The sequence below is a fragment of the Trachypithecus francoisi genome, unplaced genomic scaffold (assembly GCF_009764315.1).
Source record: "Trachypithecus francoisi isolate TF-2019V2 unplaced genomic scaffold, Tfra_2.0 Lachesis_group3, whole genome shotgun sequence".
NCBI lineage: Eukaryota > Metazoa > Chordata > Mammalia > Primates > Cercopithecidae > Trachypithecus > Trachypithecus francoisi.
The window spans coordinates 126,278,931-126,298,995 of record NW_022681468.1 but is presented as its reverse complement, the minus strand read 5'-3'; the positions used below and the strand labels follow the sequence as shown (position 1 = coordinate 126,298,995).

Here is a 20,065-nt window from a genome sequence, read left to right as displayed (position 1 = left end):
GACTAGTTATGTGACCTAGGGCACATTTCTTCGCTTCTCTGGGCCTCACTTACAAAATGGAAGTGGCGGTACCTATCTCACCAGGTGCTGTGAGGGATCACTGCGTAAGACCAGAGTCTGGACAAGGTAGACTCTCACACATGCTGGGTCCCAGGCCCTCCTAAGCTGACTGGTCTCAATTCTTTCTTGTTTTCTTAGGGGCTGGTTTCCAACCTTTTAGAGCAAATTCTCTCTGTCACTTCACCAAAAACAAATCTAAGGTTTCCTACATGTCTCCTTTTACTTCTAATGAGATGCGCATGGTGATGTAGCAGTTCCTTTCAGGTCGGTTTCACTTCTGAAATCCGACCATCCCAGATCAGTGTCACCTCCTCTCTGGTGCCTTCCCCGAGTCCCAGAGCCAAAAATAAATAGAGAAATAGCCCATTCTTTCCTCATTCATCAACAAGTGTTTCCTGAGCACCTCCCCGGGGCCAGGCTGTGTGCATCTATCTGCCTATGCAGCTGCTGTGGGGACGCTGACCCCTAGGCTGTGCAGACACACCCTCCTTCTAGATAACCCTCCTCGAGGGTACAAATGGCTCCTTGCTCAACCCCGTTCCTCTTGGAAGTCCTAGAACACTGCTGTGCATGCAGCAGGCTCAAGCTCTAAAACCACGATTGACTGAAACAATTCAGCAGTGATAATTTGACAAGTGAAAATCAGCCTTTGCAGGAAAGTCAACGCTTGATGATTAACCCAAGAAGTGCCCACACCATCATGGGACAGCTATGTGGCTGGAGACATTTGGTGCCTGTAATTCTTAACTTTTTACCAGGGCATAACAAGTTTTCTTACCAGGCATCTGTGCAGATACAGTCCGACTAAGTGATGAGTTGCTCCCTGCTTCATCCTTGCTGATGTACAAGTTCAGCATTCCACTAAAAGACTTATCAAGAGTGGGAGACTTGGCCGGATGCGGTAGCTCACGCCTGTAATCCCAGCACTTTGGGAAGCCGAGGTGGGCAGATCACCTGAGGTTGGGAGTTCGAGACCAGCCTGACCAACATGGAGAAACCCTGTCTCTACTAAAAATACAAAATTAGCCAGGCTTGGTGGCACATGCCGGTAATCCCAGCTACTTGGGAGGCTGAGGCAGGAGAATCACTTGAACCCTGGAGGCGGAGGTTGCAGTGAGCCGAGATCGCGCCATTGCACTCCAGCCCGGGCAACAAGAGCGAAACTCTGTCTCAAAAAAAAAGGGGGGGTGGCGCGGTGGGGAGACTTGGCCAGGTGTGGTGGCTCACAATCTTAGAGCACTTTGGGCGGCTAAGGCAGGTAGATCACTTGAGCCCAGGAGTTTGAGACTCACCTGGGCAACACAGTGAAACAGTGAAACTCCGTCTTTAGAAAAACAAACAAACAGGCTGGGCGCGGTGGCTCAAGCCTGTAATCCCAGCACTTTGGGAGGCCGAGACGGGTGGATCACGAGGTCAGGAGATCGAGACCATCCTGGCTAATACGGTGAAACCCTGTCTCTACTTAAAAATACAAAAAACTAGCCGGGCGACGAGGCGGGTGCCTGTAGTCCCAGCTACTCTGGAGGCTGAGGCAGGAGAATGGCGTAAACCCGGGAGGCGGAGCTTGCAGTGAGCTGAGATCCGGCCACTGCACTCCAGCCTGGGTGGCAGAGCAAGACTCCGTCTCAAAAAAAAAAAAAAAAAAAAAAAAAAAGAAAAGAAAAAACAGCGGGAGACTCTTAGGAAACTGCCACAAGGAGTCTCTTTAAGATTTCACCCAAGCACGGTTCCAAGCAGTGAGCTATAAATGCACATATGAGTAACCTGGAAACCAGCTGAGAGGCTGGGTCCCAGTTAAACTGTACAGGAGATGGAGCTGTGAGTGTGTGCGAGTACAGACACATCTAAGAGTACAGACACATACGCAGATGAACACAGATAGGGAGATGTGGGCGCTCCTCTTCAATCAGTCTTTGCAGCCTGGACTCTTGTCTCGCAGTGTGCTGCTCTCACATGATATCTGCTCACTGAATCACGGCTTGCTGCCCAGGCCCTGTAGTCCTGGCCCATTGTCCAGGCACATTTCTGGCATATGCCTCTTCACTGTGCATGGCCTCTCCTCTGTGTTCCCTCTTCCAATGTGGTCCTGTCCAATGCTAATCACTGCACTCCCTCTGCCGCCCAACCTCTTCCTAAGATGTGTTCCTGAGGGCACTGTTTCCAGATTGTTCCTGGAGGAACCCCTGCACCTCTTTCAGCCCTGTGCTGCTGACAGCAACAAGGACTGGATTCTATTTTGTTTTCCTAGCAACTGCACTGGTGTGTGTGTGTGTTTGTGTTGAGACAGGGTCTCTCTCCATTGCCGGGGCTGAGTGCAGTGGAACAATCACAGTTCACTGCAGCCTCAACCTCCTAGACTCAAGTGATCCTCCCACCTCAGCCTCCCAAAGTTCTGGGATTATAGGCGTAAGCCACCTCACCCAACCACACTGATCTTTGATCCACATTTCCCATGAGCATGTCACAACGAACAGTGTAAAATATTTATTTATGTCAACAGGTATGAAATCTACTGTGTTTTCTTTAACTGCTAAGCCTTTGATCCTGAAGAGGGAGAAGAAAAGCAAGTGAACTCGGCATAATTTGTTCCTGGCAAATCTACACTATTTACTCGTTAAGAAAATCCCTGCATTTCCTCAACGGCATGAGGTGTAGTGCAGGGCACACAGTGCCTGGCATAAAACAAGCATCCACCAAAGGACTGGGAAAGAGCACCAGGCAGCAGTCAAGAGGCCCAAGTTCTGACTCTACTCCTCAGGCTGCTGGAGCCACCCGGCAGTTCTGAGCTTTCCTGGCCTCAGCTGTAGACAGGGGCAGGGCTTAGTGACATGAGCTTCCCCTCCCCTGCCTGGAGCCCACCTAGGCAATAATGACTGTCTGGGTGCCTATTTGAATACTTCGTGAAGCCCAGCAGAGACAGAGCATTCAGCCACAATCAGGCTGCTCCAGGGTATCAATGTTGGGTATCTACATTTCTGGCCCAATTATATCAGGACGCCCATTGCTCCTCCCTTGGTCCAGATCCTCTCCCTTTCCCCTTACATCCCTCTGGTCTCCCTTCCTCCAGGATTTCACACTCAATCCATTCTCCACCTGCAGCTGGGATGATCCTCCTAAAATGCTAATCCCAGTTTGTCAGTGTTCTACTTAGAAGATCCAGCAGTGGGCCAGTGGCAGTGGCTGACGCCTGTAATCTCAGCACTTTGGGAGGACAAGGTGGGAAGATCACTTGAGGTCAGGAGTTTGAGACCAGCCTGGCTAATATGGTGAAATCCCATCTGTACTAAAAACATAAAAAATCATCCGGGCGTGATGGCGCGTGCCTGTATTCCCAGCTACTTGGGAGGCTGAGGCACAAGAATTGCTTGAAACTGGGAGGCAGTGGCTGCAGTGAACTGAGATTGCACCCCTGCACTCCAGCCTGAGCAACAGAGTGAGACTATCTCAAAAAAAAAAAAAAAAAAAAAAAAAAAAAGCAGGTCCTGCAGTTCCTGCTGCCTCTAGAACGAGGTCCCAGCTCTTTGGTTGGCTCAGCTCCTCACGCTCTGGCCCCAAGCCCCTTCCCTCCTCACTGAGGTCCTCGGTAATCTCCAGAACATAGCAGCTTCCTTCTTTGCACAGGCTGTCCCTTTGTACCATCCCCTGCCCTTTGCCTGGCTTGCTTTTACGTGTCCTTCAGGTCTCATCTTGGACATCACCTCCCCCAGGAAGCCTTCTTTAATCCTTTCCTCCAAAATACTGGGTGAAGTCTCTCTCCTCTGTACTGTAAGGCCCTGCTTACTTGCTGTGTTCTCCAGATTCTTAGTCTTATAATGGTAGGAACCAAGCCTTGTCAACCATTTCCTGAGCCCCCATACTTACCCGTTTCTTTAGTCCAATATTTGGTGCTTAGTATTCACTCAATACATATTTGTGGAATGAATGTGAACCATTTATCTCAGGCAAGTTGAAAACTTTGGTTGGTTTTTACATCTGCCTTTGATTAATAACAAGTGGGAAATTTAAAACCATTTCATTAAAATTTGTTTAAAAACTGTTTAAATCATGGTATCCATGTGGTGGGGGAAGGTAGAATAAAAGAGTGGTGAAATGGAGGATACCACTAGTCTAAGGCTTTTTCTAGATGAAAATCCAGAAATCTATTTGTTACAAGGTGTTGGCTCAGGATCAGGAAATAAGATCCCCAAGCTAGAAGGGTAACACGAAGGTGGCTTATTTATTTTATTTTATTTTATTTTATTTTTTGAGATGGACTCTTGCTTTGTCACCCAGACTGGAGTGCAGTGGTGTGATCTTGGCTCACTGAAGCCTCTGCTTCCCAGGTTCCAGCGATTCTCCTGCCTCAGCTTCCCAACTAGCTGAGATTACCGGGACATGCCACCATGCCTGGCTACTTTTTGTATTTTTAGTAGAGACAGGGTTTCACATGTTGGCCAGGCTGGTCTTGAACTCCTGACCTCAGTTGATCTGCCCACCTCAGCCTCCTGAAGTGTTGGTAGGATTACAGGTGTGAGCTGCTTTGCTTGGCATCTTTTTTTTTTTGAGATGGAGTCTCGCTCTGTCACCCAGGCTGGAGTGCAATGGCGCGATCTTGGCTCACTGCAACCTCCGCCTCCCAGGTTCAAACGATTCTCCTGCCTCAGCCTCCCTAGTAGCTGGAATTACAGGCTCCTGTCACCATGCCCAACTAATTTTTGTATTTTTAATAGAGATGGGGTTTCACCATGTTGGCCAGGCTGGTCTTGAAGTCCTGACCTCAAGTGATCCACCCGCCTCGGCCTCCCAAAGTGCTGGGATTACAGGCGTGAGCCACAGCGCCCAGCCAATGTGGCTTCTTTAGATTTGCAGGTCATAGAAGAATAGACATTTGCTCAAGTTGGAGACATCAGTTTGCCTCTGGGCTTCCTGGTGACCTAGGCCAAAAGAGCAAACAGTAAACACTGCCTCATACTTGCTTCAAAACTTTGTTCCACGACATTGAGAGTTCCATCTTTTCTCCTTTCTCCATTTCTGATGGAGTTTCCAGAAAAGCGGTGTGCCAACGAGGGGCCACCTTGGGAAGGCACCAGTCCCCACTTGCCAATGCCACCATGACCTTATGGAAGGAAATCTCACTGTCATCATTACCGAGGAGACTTTGCAGAGCCCTGTGTCCTAGAAGGAGGGGGCAGCATGTGCCATTTGTCCTGAATCTGCAGGTATCATTCTGAGAACTGGATGGGTTGCATCCATTTCACTCAGAATCCATATAGCTGAACTAGTCACAAGTTAATAATTGCAAAATTGTTTAAAAAGTTAAGATGAGCTAAGTGATCCATGTATTTGGAGTTACACCAGCTCTGAGTCAACCTTTATAGACTCAAGGAGGTGGCAGCTAGTATTTGTTCCTTCCTGGTTGGCATAAATTGAATGCTTATCAGGTAATTAGAAAGTTTCCTCCTTAAATGAATACTTATATAAACTAAAAAAGCTGGTGCCTAAATTACTTTGTTTTTACATACTTGTGATAACGACCCAACATCACCAAAAAGTATATGTGAACCGTGAATTAAGTGCAAGTTGCAAAAAGCTGTAGTTGAAGATCTGACATAATTCCCCATCATACTTCTGTGCAATGTCAGACCAGGTGCACACTGGCCGTATTTTTATACCGTTTTGCCTCCACTGTTTTCAGTATTGTGGAAATTAATCATTTCACCCCCTTTCTGTGTGTTCTTAGCATCTAACATGGTGCTTCCCTGTATTTGTGGAATAGCTACCATATCTCATTGCTTCTCGATGCAATTGATAACACGACATATCCCAACTTCAGAGATGCTAAAATGTGGGGAAAGTGGACATCTTAGAACCAATAAAACAGGACCTTTGACTGTAGCAGGTGCAATCTCTCTTTCTTGGCCTGGTGGTGTGGCCTCTGGAAGAGTCTGGCCATGGTGCCTGGGCTCCACTGTGGTGCCTACACCATTCACCCAGCAGTTGCCCCTGCAGAGGAAGAGAGTAACAGACCAGGAAAGAGGCCCCTGCTCCTGAGACTGCAGGATCCCATGGAAACATTCTCTGATCTCTTCTCTTCCTCATGGGAAACCAGGACTTTCTCCTTCCTGCCTGCAGCCACCTTCATACTCATGCTTTGAATTCAGGCTTTTTGCTTGAACGCTTTCTTTTGAGCAGGTTCACAGGGCAACCCACTGGCTCCTCCTCTTAAGCGGACAGGTTGCCAAAGGCTCTGGCCAGCTCTTGGAGAAGCCGTGCCCTGCTGTCACCTGAATGCCCAGGACTCAAGACCTGCAGGTAGCAAGTCGGAGCACAGCCAGAGGCCTGAAGGACCCTGGCAGGACAGCCCCCCAGCTCCTCCTTCCTCCTCACCTGCCAGCCCGCTGCACCTGCAGTTCCAAGGCTTGCTGCTGCCCCAGTGGGAAAAGGGCGCTGCATGGGGCTAGGCTGGTGTAGCTCAGAACCCAAATAGCTCACCCCAAGTTTCTTCCTAGGCTTAGGCCTCTACTCCTGAACCCCAAACCAGGCTCAGCCCCCATGGGCTAGACAGGGAAGCAGAGGATTTGCCTGCTCTCTGGGAGTCTTCAGGAGCATGGCTGAGGCGGCCATGGTTATGGAACCAGATATCTGGTTCCTGGATTCCAGGAAGGCACCAGGGAGATGAGACCTGACTTCACCTTGGTCTGAAGGACCAGGCTAGAAAGGACATTCTGGCCTGTGAGACCCTTGGGACAAGAGCTTGCAGTCCTTGTGTTTTTTACATTCCTTTCTTACTCAAAAAGGAAATACCTTTTGTTTATTCAAAATATAAAAGGAGTATTTCCTGGCTATAAAAACTCACAATTCAGAAAAGTGTGAAGAAGCAGAACCCCTCCTAACAAAAATAGAGCTCTCATGTGTTTGGTGCTGTAGAGTTTACAAGGACTTTCCCTCTATATTAGTTCATTTAATCCGCACCATAGCTCTGCGAGGCAAAGAGAAAGAAAAGACAATTAGCTTTGGGAGTATGTGCTAGGCCCTGTGTGAGCCTCTCGCCATGTGTTATCTTATTTGATCCTTACCACAACCCTCTGAAGCACAGCTGGGATTCTCAAACTTGAGTGAGCAACAGAATCACCTGGACGACTTGTTAAAACAAATTCCTGGGCCCAGCTCCCCAGAGTTTCTGGTTAGGAGGTAGGCCTGGGATGGGCTGAGAATTTGCATTTGGCCTCAGGTGATGCTGATGCTGCTGGCCCAGGGACCACTGATGTAGATGCCATGACTCTGATCGTGTAGCTAAGGAACCAAGGCTCAGAGAGGTTGTTACTTTCCTAAGGCCCACAGACAGAAAGAGGCCTAGCAGATATTTCCATGGAGGTCGCCTGGTTCTGGGGTCTGTACAGTTCCTGCTTCTTCCTCCTGGTTTTCTGCCTCATCTTCTGTTCCACTATGCCTGTCTTTAGGAACTAATGTTAGCTTCCCTGTTTTTACTCAGTTGTGAGGCCAGCTGTGAACACCAAAATGTAGGCGTTTTGGCAGCCACAGGTCAATAGCCTCCAGGATACGCACAAACCCCAATTCTGCAATTCAGGAAAGATGAGAAGTAACTATGAGTGGGCAGGCCTTACCACATCCAGACAGACCCTAGCTGTCACAACTTCAATTAGAAGTAACTGGAACTACAGCACAGATTTAATCCAAGATAGGGGGTCGGATCGCTACCCTCAGCAGAAATCCGTGGGACTTGGGGATAGGGATTCAGTGTGCTGGTATGAAAACCATGTCTGCCAGGCATGGCAATCACCCCTGTAATCGCAACACTTTGGGAGGCCGAGGTGGGGGGGCTCATTTGAGGCCAGGCGTTCGAGACCAGCCTGGTAACATAGCCTGTGTCTACTAAAAAATCTAAAAATTAGCCTGGCATGGTGGCACATGTCCTAGCTACTTGGGAGGCTGAGACAGGAAAATCCCCTGAGCCCAGGAGATGGAGGCTGTAGCGAGCAGTGATCATGCCACTGCACTCCAGCCTGGGCGACAAAGCCCTGTCTCAAAAAAGGAAAAGAAAAGAAAAACATATCTGGGCTGGGCACAGTGGCTTATGCCCGTAATCCCAGCACTTTGGGAGGCCAAGGCAGGTGGATCACCTGAAGTCAGGAGCTCAAGACCAGTCTGGTCAACATGGTGAAACCCCATTTCTATTAAAAATACGAAGATTAGCCGGGTGTGGTGGTGGGCGCCTGTAATCCCAGCTACTTGGGAGGCTGAGGCAGGAGAATTGCTTGAACCTGGTAGGCAGAGGTTGCAGTGAGCCAACATGTGCCATTGCACTCCAGCCTGGGCAACAGAGCGAGACTCCATCTCCAAAAAAAGGAAAAAGAAAAACATGTCTGGCGTTTTCTGGCTCTCCTAAGAGTACTTTGTACCCCTATTCATCCTCAGGATGGCAGCTGGGAGTGGCGAGAAGTGGCTGGAGTGTTTTGAGATGGCCAAGCCTCTCTACTTTGATAGAGACAAGAGCGCTTGGTCTATTCATTGCAGGTGCTCTCTGCTGTTTTGAGCCCTCACTGCAGCCTGCTTTTTATATTGCGATTCAGGTGTGAGGTCATGCAGTGCCCTTATCACTGCTGAAGAATAGAAAGTCAAGAGTTTGCTTCCTGGCCTCCTTTCATGTGTTCCATTTCTAGTTCTGTGTGGGAAGAGGTTGAAAGGGTGTCTGGAGCCCCAAGAAAGTTCATTACAGAAACTAAATGTTTCCACAGATACAGGACAGAAGGCAGGTAGAGGCGCGTGCCTGGAGGACTTCAGGGACATGAGAATGAGTTTTGCCCCAGTGGAGGATCTCACCCTGATTTCCAAAGGAAATTCTTTAAGATGGATAATCTATTGTCTGGGAGAGGAACTGAGGAGCACAGCACAAGGAATACACAGCACTGCCGGGGTCACACCGAGTCCTGCCACAGCCGAGGGCTGCGAGGGCCGGCCCGCCACAACAGAGAACTGGGCAGGCTGACCTGTAAGCAGGTGCCACCGCAGCCACAGCCAGCCGCCCGGCACCCCCGGCCAGGCCACCCTCTTTCCAGGGTTTCCTGAACAGGATGGAGGGACTGGCCTCTCAGGTGCCTGTGGGGCTGTGACAGGGGTTGGCGCACCCCCCAGGAGGAAGGCTTGTCATCCATGCTCTTCTGCCATCCCATCGCCTTTAAGACTTTCCAGATCTTGAGCAAACAGGGATTTTCATCTGTTTCTCAACCAGCTTACATCCAAGAAGCAGCAAGCCAGTATCTGATATCATCAGGGATGAAACACCGCGCCCATTCTCAGATCGCATGATGTGCTCTCGGGTCTAGCTCCAATACAGTCATTCTTTCTGGTTGCTGTGTTTTGAACACACTGAGGTTTTTTTGTTTTGTTTTGTTTTTGGGTTTTTTTTGTTTTGTTTTGTTTTGGTTTGGTTTGGTTTGGTTTGATTTTTTCTTGGGGAAGGACTAAAAAAGCTGTCAGTGTAAGGATGGCTCTCCCAGCCAGCTGGAACTTTTTAACTCTTTTTATTGAATATGAAATATAGAAAAGTGTGTAGACCATAAGCAAACAGCTGGATGAATGCTCAAAAACTGACTGCAGCACCCACACCAAGGACCTGAACGTGCCCACAACCCTTCCTGCCTCCTGGTCATCTTCATCCCACACAGGGCACGTATTCTGATACCTTAGCCAGCTAGAGTTTGTCCTTAGCTCATATGACAACCTGACCTGCAGCTGCCCTCAGTTCAGAGTAAGTGAAGCTGCCAGGCTCAGCGGGATTGATGCGGGACTGATTTCCGGCAGGGAGGGTCCATGTCACATCATCCCCAGCCCCTCTCTAGTGATGCCACCTCAGCCATGCTAAGCCGAGCAGACTTTCAACTGCTGCTTCGGCACCCTAGGAGGAGTGCAAAGAGGTGATGCTGGCCCCATCTTGGCAGTCAGATGGTCGTCCTCTCCCCAGGGAGGAGCCGTCCATGCAGTCAGCCTAGTGACTCAGCTATGAGGATGTAGGGGTAGAACTCCCTTTTTTTGTACTTTTGGAAGTCTTACCATACCTTGTGTGCCAGACAGCGGGAGGCCCCTGGAGAATGACTCAGCAGTGTACGTGCAGAGAAGCTGAGTTCTGCACCCAAGGAAAACCAGCACGGAGCCTTTGGTTGGACTTGCCCCATTCAGTGCGGCCCTTACTGCTTGGAAACTATTTCCCTCCAGCACTTATGCTGGGCCCTCTGTCTACCTGTGCAACTCTGAGCACAGGCGCCAGCTGCCAGTCAGGACGTAAGGAGGAGCTAGCCAGGACCTCCGGAGGAGTTTGCCTCCTTAGCTGTCTTCCTTCTGTCCTCTCCTACACGTCCCCTCTGAGGGCTGACTCCACATCACATGTGCCCGTGTCACTAATAAAAACCAGACTTGCCTTTGTGCTTACCCCATGCATGTTTATGCGTCATTAGACTCTGCCCTCTGCTTCCTCAGCAAAGAGCTGCTCTAATTGTGCGGGGCAAGAGGGACAGAGGGCTGGCCAGAGCTAGTGGTCAGGAAGAAATGCTTCTGGACGGGTCAATGTGGCTGCACTGAGAAGCCCGCCCTCGGTGAACACCACGTCATGATGAAGTTAAGATTTTCTTCCTAGCCAGGCGCAGTGGCTCACGCCTGTCATCCCAACACTTTGAGAGGCTGAGGTGGGTGGATCACTTGAGGTCAGGAGTTCGAGACCAGCCTGGCCAACATGGTGAAACCTCGTTTCTACTAAAAATACAAAAATTAGCCGGGCATGGTGGCGGGCATCTGTAATCCCAGCTACTCGGGAGGCTGAGGCAGGAGAATTGCTTGGACCCAGGAAGCAGTGGTTGCAGTGAGCCAAGATCATGCCACCACACTCCAGCCTGGGTGAGAGTGAGACTCCAAAAAAAAATGATTTTCCTCCCATACCTTGACACAATGTCTCTGTTCCCTGTCGCCATCTCATTCTGCCCAGGAGGGCTGTAACAGAGAGACAGGACCCCGTGCAGATGTGATCTGTGTTTCTATCATACCTGAGAGGCCAGCAGAAGAGGTGGGGCAAGTTTCCTCTGATCTGGCTAGACAGATCTTGGGAACTATTGGTCAGTGATTCTCTGAGAGAGCGCAGCTAACAGTCAGTCGGGGAGTGTGTTAAGAATACAGGTTTTTCAGGCTCCCTCCCTTTCCCAGGCCTAGCCCAAGGCCTAGAAATCTGCATTTTGGGGAAACATTCCAGGTGATCCTGATGTGGGTGACCCTAAGCCGTAGTCTGAGACACACTGGTCTAGAAAACCCCTCACCCAGGTTCCAGATGGGGAAAGTAAGGTCCCGGGGCTGAAATGGCTCACTGGGGATCACACGGAATAAAGCCCAGAACCCAAGTGCCACTTCTTTCCATGCCTGTCACCTCCCATACACAGAACTGCCATTCTCACTTTGTCAGGTCTCTTGTGCTGGCCTTGCCTTCCTCCTCACTGCCACCGCTGTAAACTGGATGTGAAGACACGGAACGGGGTTTCTCCACAGGCCGAACACCTTCCTGCCTCCCTCCCATCCTTACCCCTCCACCTCCTACCACCAAGTAACTCTTCCTAAAACACAGACTTACTCCCTGCCCTGCCCTCTCCAGGAGCACAACAAAGTGGGAAAGGCCTGCCCTGCCCCTGCACACCTCCCCGGTTTGACCCAGCCTATCTCTCCCCTGTAAACCCTTTTCCACATGCTTTCCTCAAACACCACCTTGTTCTTTCTTACTTCTGCTCATGTGCTACTGTTATTGCCTTGGCCAACAGCACCTCCTCCCCGCTCACCAAATCCTCCTTATCTTCCAAGGCCCAGGTGAAAGCCCTCCTCCTCCAGGAAGCCTTCCCTGACCATCTAGCCCTAGCACACTCGTCCTCCTTTGAGCACTCAGAGCTCTGAAGCATTTGTTTATGATGTTATTATTAGCTATTATGTTCTGCTTTGAATTGTGAGCTTTAAGTAATTCCCAGCTACGGACCACAGCCTACCCTTCTATTACCCACCCACTTAACAATGGGCTGTGCACATAATACGTACATAAGGGATGTTAGAAATAACGGAGCCATGCAGTGCTAGGGCTGAGGAGACCTTGGCCTGTAGGTAGCTGGTTGGTCAGTTCAGTGACTTTTCTATGCATCTTGGGCTGGTGGACCTCCAAAGGCTGACCTGTGCAAACTGGTATCAGATCTTTCTCCGGACGGTGCTTGCACTGTAGTCATCAACTTCCCGCCTGTCCCCACCCACAGCCATTGCATCCCATGGCTTTAACTTTGATCACATCCCTACTTGCTTAAAATGTCTTCTGTGCCAGTGAGTCAGTTCTACCCTTCTGCTACCAAAACAATCGATCTTGTGCATCTTCTGTGGCTGTGCCCCAACAAGACATTATCAACATTCCCGCACTTGCCTGGGGACTCGGATGCCTGGCCTGCCACATCCATTCCAGCCAGTGACCAATGTCTAATTCACTGCAACTCTCCAGCTAAGCTGATTTCCAGCTGCTTCTCTGGCAGGTCTGCCAGACGGGGCTAACATGCTCTTGAGACAGTCCCACAGAAAGCCGGGGCAACACGCACCCTTCGTGTTCCTCTCGCTCCATTTAAGACAAGCATCCCTCTTTCACTAAGGACTGACCAGCACCTCTTCATCCATCGCTAGCTTACAATCATGGCAACAAGAAGTTAATTCTAGACATACTGACAGCTTAAGTTCTGGGACCTGAGCCAAACTTTCAGAAAGGAGCCCTTTCTTCTTTGTTTATTACAGGATATGTGTCCTGCAAGGGAGAAAGGCTCTCTCCTGCCCAGGACCCTTGCAGTCTGGAGGTGGGGCAAGTTACCTCCGAATCTTGGAGGTTTGGTAGAAATTCTTGCAGGAATCTGAAGCCTTGATGCTATGACTCACAGTCCAGTGCCCTGAGCAGGCTCGCCTGCTTGGAGAAAGTGTAGTATGCAACCAAGTTGAAGTGTTCCTAGGAGATGCCTTTGTACTCTCTTTCTAGAATACCAGAACTGTTCTTCTGACCCCTCAAAATCACCTCCACAGAGCATGAAGTTTCTGTATTTCTCATTAAATACAACCATTTCTGTTTTCTTTTAAACAAAAAAGTATTTAAAATCTCTACTTACCAAAATAAGTCCACTTGGAACCTACAAAGAACAAAACACAGTAAGTAAGTACAATGGAACCAGATGAGTGATGGAAAATACTACAGATTTTATTTTGATATGAGTGAAATTGAAAAGGAGGTCGATGCCCAGAAATTGAAACTTTTTCTTTTTTTCTTTCTTTTTTTTTTTTTTTTTTTGAGGTGGAGTTTCACTCTTGTTGCCCAGGCTGGAGTGCAATGGCACAATCTCAGCTCACTGCAACCTCTGCCTCCTGGGTTCAAGCGATTCTCTTGCCTCAGCCTCCTGAGTAGCTGGGATTTCAGGCATGTACCACCATGCCTGGTTGATTTTGTATTTTTAGTAGAAATGGAGTTTCTCCATGTTGGTCAGGCTGGTCTCGAACTCCCGACCTCAGGTGATCTGCCCACCTTGGCCTCCCAAAGTGCTGGCATTACAGGCGTGAGCCACTGCACCCAGACAAATTAAAACTTTTTCTGAGTCTGCATCAGAAAGAACATCAGCTTCTCAGGGCAATTGTGCTCCAAACAGCAGCACAGGCAGTTGGTTCATGCAGGGGCTCATAGAAGCAGGAGGGGGCTTGAGTAGGCGCCTTCTAGACATCTTAGAGAAGCTAAACTTTATTATCTGATTAGGCAATAATTTCATGTGGCTCAAAACTCAAAAGCCACCAAAGGGTACATACAGTGAAAGCTCTTCCTCCCACTCTATCTTCCCTGCTTCCATTAGAAGCCTTCCATTAAGGAGGCTAGCAGATGATCGGGAGCCCTTTCACAGCCTGGCTGCACACACACACGCACTGATCGCCTGCTTTCTCTTCACACAAACATTGACACACTGGAAATAGGGTTCTGTGTCTTGCTTTCTCACACTTTACATTTTCTCTCTCTCTCTCCCTCCCTCTTTCTTTCTTTATTTCTTTCTTTTTCTTTCTTTCTTTCTCTCTTCTTTCTTTCTCTTCTTTTTCTTTTCTTTTCTTTCTTTCTTTCCTTCCTTCCTTCCTTCCTTCCTTCCTTCCTTCCTTTCTTTTTCCTTCTTTCTCTCTCTCTCTCTCTTTCTTTCTTTTTGTGAGACAGGGTCTCACTCTGTCACCCAGACTGGAGTGCAGTGGTGTGATCGCAGCTCACTGCAGCCTCAACCTTCCGGACTCAAGCAATCATCCCACTTCAGCCTCCCTAGTAGCTGGGACTACAGGTGCACACCACCACACCTGGCTAATTTTTGTATTTTTCATAGAGATGGAGTTTCGCCATGTTCCCAGGTTGATCTCAAACTCCTGGGCTCAAGTGATCTGCCCACCCCAGCCTCCCAAAGGGCTGGGACTACAGGCATGAGCCACAGCACCCAGCTGGGAAAAAGGTTCTATTTGAGGAAGCTGCTATCCACATCTGAGTTAGAATTCCAGGGGTAGTAGGAATGTGTAGGCAAAGTCCTGCCAGAAATAGAATAAAAGTCACCTACTACTTCCTACTCCACACCCTTCATGCATAAAGGTTCTTCGTTCCTATGTCAAAAGGTCTTTTTCACAAGTGCAGAACTGTGCTCTTGTGACCCTGCTTGCCGGCCTTCCTCTTCATGTCCGAGGAGGGGACCTGAGTAGAGACGCATCCCACTGTGCGTCTCAGGGGACTCATCCAATGAGGGGACTTTGCAACTCCTAAATCCCTCCCTCCCAACTTTTCCCAGGGTCTCCGTGGTTATCGGCCCACAAGGGTACTGATGGAAAAGCGTTTCTCTCGTGGGAATTAGTTTGCAGTAAAACTTAACTGACAAGCAATCTGGTCACTTATGACTCCTGGCATTTCCTACTCAAGCAAATTGTGTTTTTTATAAGTTAAAAAGTGAACTTGCCTTTTTTTTAAAAGCTGGTTAAATCTCATATTGTTTGTTATTCTGTTCCATTTCTTTGCCTCAGTGTTTGTAATTAATTTCATTTTTAATTTTCAAATGTAATTGGTAATTTTTATCAAATTACACTTGCACACGGTTTAAAAAGTCAGATGGTTCTACAAGGCTGTTTAACAAAAACCTCAGTTCCCTGACACTCCCTAACCATGTACGGCTCCCTAGAGCAACCACTTTGGATCTTTTTAAAATGATTCTTTTGCTATTATCTCCATATCTCCATATAACATGCTAATACTGTTTTACCTTGATTATTTTAGGTTTGGGAATTATTTATTGACATCCCACTCTGGAAGAGAAGAGTTTAGATCTCTTTCTTTCACTCATAGCCCATCTCCTATATATAGGTGAGGAAATGAAAGTCCACTAAGGTGAAGTGTCCTGCCCAATATTACATTCCCATTAAGAGGAGTCCCATCACATTTACCATTAATTTACCATTAGTGCCGTGAACTTAGGGAATCTTCAAATCTCCTCAATCTTTGGAGTAGTTAAGTGGAGGAGTCCAGACCCCCTGGAGTATCTGATGAGTATTATGGACCTCTCCCAATAAAAATGTCCCTAAGCTGGCTGAGTACAGTGGCTCAGGCCTGTAATCCAGCACTTTGGGAGGCTGAGGCAGGAGGATTACCTTAGGTCAGGAGTTTGAGACCAGTCTAGCCAACATGGTGAAACCCTGTCTCTACTAAAAATATAAAAATTAGACAGGGGTGGAGGCAGGTACCTGTAATCCCAGCTACTCGAGAGGCTGAGGCAGGAGAATTGCTTGAATCTAGGAGGCAGAGGTTGCAGTGAGTTGAGATCGTGCCATTGCATTACAGCCTGGGCAACAGAGCAAGACTCTGTCTCAAAAAAAAAAAAATCCCTAAGCTTAGACACATAAATTTTTATATACAATTCATTTCAGAAGGTCCACAGACCCCCCTGAAACCAGCTATGGGCACATTGAGAGTTGAGAGTGCAAGATCAACCTCCCTTGAATTAGTAATTGGATGAAGACATTCAGAACCATAGGGAAACCAAACTTGTATGTGACCCCCAAGTTTACTGCTCACCCCTTTGCTGAAACAACAATGAAAAGAAATAAAGAAAGCATTTCTTTAAAACCAAGCTATAGAAGACATAAAACCTCTTCTGGATATTTTTCTTCAGACTTTTGTGTGAGGCGTTCACTAGCAAGATGTAATCCCGGACTTTAGAGATACAATAAGCCAGATCATTGCTTCTTAGTAAGCAGAACAGTTGCAGGCCCAGGATGTAAAATTCCACAAGTAACAGAGGAGTTCACCCTTACTTTTCCCCTGAGGAGGCACAGGACACTCCAGTGATCCTGGAGGCCACTAGAAACACATCTGCAGCCTCAGCACTGCTGCCTTGCCAGCAGTTTGCATTGCACCTGCTCTCATCCAAATCACAGCCTTACACCCTATATCTTCTTCTACCCTCCCCAGAGCTTGCTAATTGAAGTTTTCCCTATTGTTGGAGCTCCCATCCTCAGATTGTTGGAGCTTCCATCCTCAGCATCACACTCCGGAAAGTCCAGGGATAAAAGTCATAGAGTTGACACCTGGGACTGTGAGGTCTCAGTGATGACATAGAACTGGGGACTTGTTGAAAGGCAGCAGCCTTCAGAGCAACATTCCCTGCCCTCCTCTCTGTGAGTGAGCCGGCTTGGGACTCCAGACTTGGCACGTTGGGTATAAATGGCAGTGTCTGGAGGGGCTCAGAAGCTGGAGAAGGGGAGAAGCGGCATTGTAAAATGAAGGTGAGGATGGTGAGTCAAAGGGGTTCATCGGGTGAGGATCAGGGTCCCAGCTCAGATCTGACCTCAGGAAGACTTTCTAAAAGTGTGTGTATGTGTGCGTGTGTGTGTGTGTGTGTGTGCATGTGCATGAAAGTGTGCTTTATTCAAGAATTGCACCCCCTGGTTCCCCACCTCTAGCTGTAAGAACAGAAGGCTTAACAGGATTAAACTGATTCCACAGGCAAGGCCAGACCAAGGCCTCGGGGACATCCTGAGAGAGCAGGCCCTTCCTGGAGGGGAATAGTTTCCTTCCAAAGGAAGGTTATCTGTTCCATCTGGGAAAACTGGGAGGCTCAACCTGAAGCCTGTTAGAACCTGCAGACCCAGCTGGTACTGAGCAGGGAGGTTCCCCTGGAGGGAATGCCTGAGAAAATGATATTTACCAAGATCTATATCAGAGGTCCTGGGCCCTGCCTGCTTCCTGTGCTGGGTGCTAGAACTTTCCCTGAGTAAACATCACCTGGGTAGCCCAAGACTGCCTGGCTCTCCACACCAGGTTTGCGCAGAGCAAGCTCTGCAGAATTCACTGAAATGTCCCCCCAAAGCCACGACAACTAAGAATTCCAAGGGTTTCTCCAGAAGACACTTGACTTCACCTTATTATGCTCCCTCCTGGGCCCCTGACATTGTTCTTGAACATTCTCCAATGCTGGAAGTTTAAATGCACCAGGCAGAGGGCAGAGCACACTTTGACCCCATTACTCGGCTTAACTCCTCTCCACCCCCAACTTTGGGTTCATACTGACATTCTACACCTCAGTGATTTTTGCTTTGACCTGTCCTCTAAGGCAGTTAAAAACCCCAGGAAGCTGCATGAGAATTTACAGAATGAAAGCTGTGTTCTTAGAACCCAGGGGTAGGCAGGCTCCTTCCTCAGAGTGAGGTGAAAGTAGTTTTGACTGCAAGCTTCCCCAATCCCAGCGTGGAGAATTGGGAGAGGAGATAGGAAGGAGGGAAAGGGAGAGGGGAGGAAGAGGGAGAGCAGGGAAAGTAGGGAAGAAAGGAAGGGGAGGGAGGGAGGGAGGGAGGAGAACAGGGAAAGGCAGGAAAAGAGAGAGAAGGGAGGGGGAGTTGCCCCAGAGTGAGAGGAGCAACCAGCTATAGGAAAGAGGGTCAACTAATGGCTGTTTCTCCCTTTTGTCTTGGAGCAGCTTAAGACTAAAGAGATTTCCAGGGAAACTTTGGTCTCAGTGAACCCTGCATAAAAGGAGGATACATGTAAAGTTTGTGGTTTTAAAACTTGATTTTCACTTTTACATCACTCCTTTCTCCCACCTACCGTCTGTTTCTCCCTGACCAGATGAGGGAGATAATATCAACCATATCATGCCAGTTAGTCGATTGGAATTTAATTAAGAGTTATCCAAAGCCTGGCTCCCCTGCCCTTCCCCATGGGCACCGTGATCTCCAAGAGAGGAGGCTCAGAGCTTTTATGCTGCTGAGCAGGACATATTTCCCACCATTGCTGCATAGCCAGGAAGAATCCATTTTCAACCATTAAAATCACTCTCGGTCCAAAATCACTTTCTTATTCCAAAAGATTAACGAACCAGTCTTGGCTGTACACATGTTAGCTCACTGGCCCCGCATGAGCCCACAGTTCAGGTCCCCCCTGCCACCTCCTCCTGCCACCCCACTCAGCCTCCATCCAGTCCCTCAGCCTCCAGATCTTTGGGATTTAGTGTTCTAATTACAATCAGAAATAAGGTGTGTGTGTGTGCGCGCGCGCGCGTGGATGCGTGTGTACGTGCACACACATGTACGTTCAGCATAGTAGAGCCCTCCTGGAGAAAAACAATGATTAAGAATGGGATGCATCATCCCTTTGACTTGTAGGTAAAACTTAATGGTAAAGATCCTGTTCTCCAAAGAAAAGCGCCTACCACTGTCTGCGGATTCTGCACAGGAGTACAGCAAACCTTCCTCTGTGCTTACTCCACTCAAAATGCCACAGTCACCTCTCTACTTTCAAACGTGGATCGGGGGAACACTGTTTTAAATCTTGGCTTTGCCTCTCCTCCCTGGTTAGCAAGTTCGCAAGCCACATCTTCAGAGCTGGCGGTGCTCGGGAGTACACGCAAACATTTTAACACTAAATCTGCGCCAACCGCCACTAGAAAGCAAAGTGCTTCCAGCTCCAACCTTAGCAAAGGAAAACGGAGCATCCTTTCTTGAGACTGTACTATTTGGTACTACGCCTTTCCTGCTCCCCCCAGCAAAGATTTTACTTTATCATTGAAGAGCCTTCAGTCCAGGGGCGGCTAAGCGCTCAGGAGTGTTAGGAAACAAGCAGGCGGAAACTTTACCGTTCGCTGGGGCCGGGCTGGAAGGCTGTTCCTTTAAGATCACCAGGAGGAGCACGGCCGCCGCTTGCAGGCTGCTCCGGGGCATCTTCGCGGGCTCCTGCAGGGCGGGCGCGGGCTGTCCCGGGGACTCCCGGTGGCCGCTCACGCTCCAGCCGCACACAGGGACCGCGTGCGCGCAGCCCGGGTGCCGTGGCGAGCACGTCCGCCCTTCGCTCTCCTTGCTGTGGCGAGCACGTCCGCCCTTCGCTCTCCTGGCTCCCCCGGGCTGCTTTTATGGAGCACTCAACCCCAAACACTGATGTCATCGTGCGGGGAGGGGGTGGGGGAGGAGAACGCCCTGCCCACCCGAGGGCTGGCGCCCCAGATCCTAGGTGAGTTGTAGCCTTGACTTCAGCCGCGCTCTGCGGGTCCCCGGCGCTCCTCAGGGCCAGGGCTGACCTGTGAACCCAGTTCTCCGAGGAGCTGCTGGCAGGCGTGGGTGAGATCCGCCTGCCTCACATCCAGAAGGGTGCGTCTAGGGATCCCGTCAGTGGCATGCCCTTGGTCTGTCACTGGTCCTGTAACAGCCCACTGTTCACCTTGCCCGCTGCTTAGACAGAGCCCATTTATCAAGACAGGGGAGTTGCAATGGAGAAAGTAATTCACGCAGAGCTTGCTGTGCCAGAGACTGGAGGTTTTCCTTCTTTTGTTTGTTTGTTCGAGATGGAGTCTCGCTTGTTGCCCAGGCTGGAGTGCAACAGCGCGATCTCGGTTCACCGCAACCTCCGCCTTCCGGGTTCAAGCGATTCTCCTGCCTCAGTCTCCCGAGTAGCTGGGATTACAGGCACATGCCACCATGC

The 20,065-nt window shown here is 49.2% G+C and overlaps 1 protein-coding gene across 4 annotated transcripts in view; it reads right to left on the bottom strand.

Moving 5' to 3' along the window:
* CA12 (carbonic anhydrase 12) overlaps positions 1-19,774 on the bottom strand; it is a 60,214-nt gene extending 40,440 nt beyond the window's left edge. For all 4 annotated transcript variants that reach the window (XM_033189840.1, XM_033189842.1, XM_033189839.1 and 1 more), the window contains exons 1-2: positions 19,227-19,774; positions 13,212-13,232 (exon numbers count right to left, since the gene is read on the bottom strand). In XM_033189840.1, coding sequence (XP_033045731.1) covers positions 13,212-13,232; positions 19,227-19,311 — 106 coding nt within the window. In that variant the 5' untranslated portion in view covers positions 19,312-19,774. The remainder of the gene's footprint in view (positions 1-13,211; positions 13,233-19,226) is intronic.
* Between the last annotated feature and the right edge of the window lie 291 nt (positions 19,775-20,065).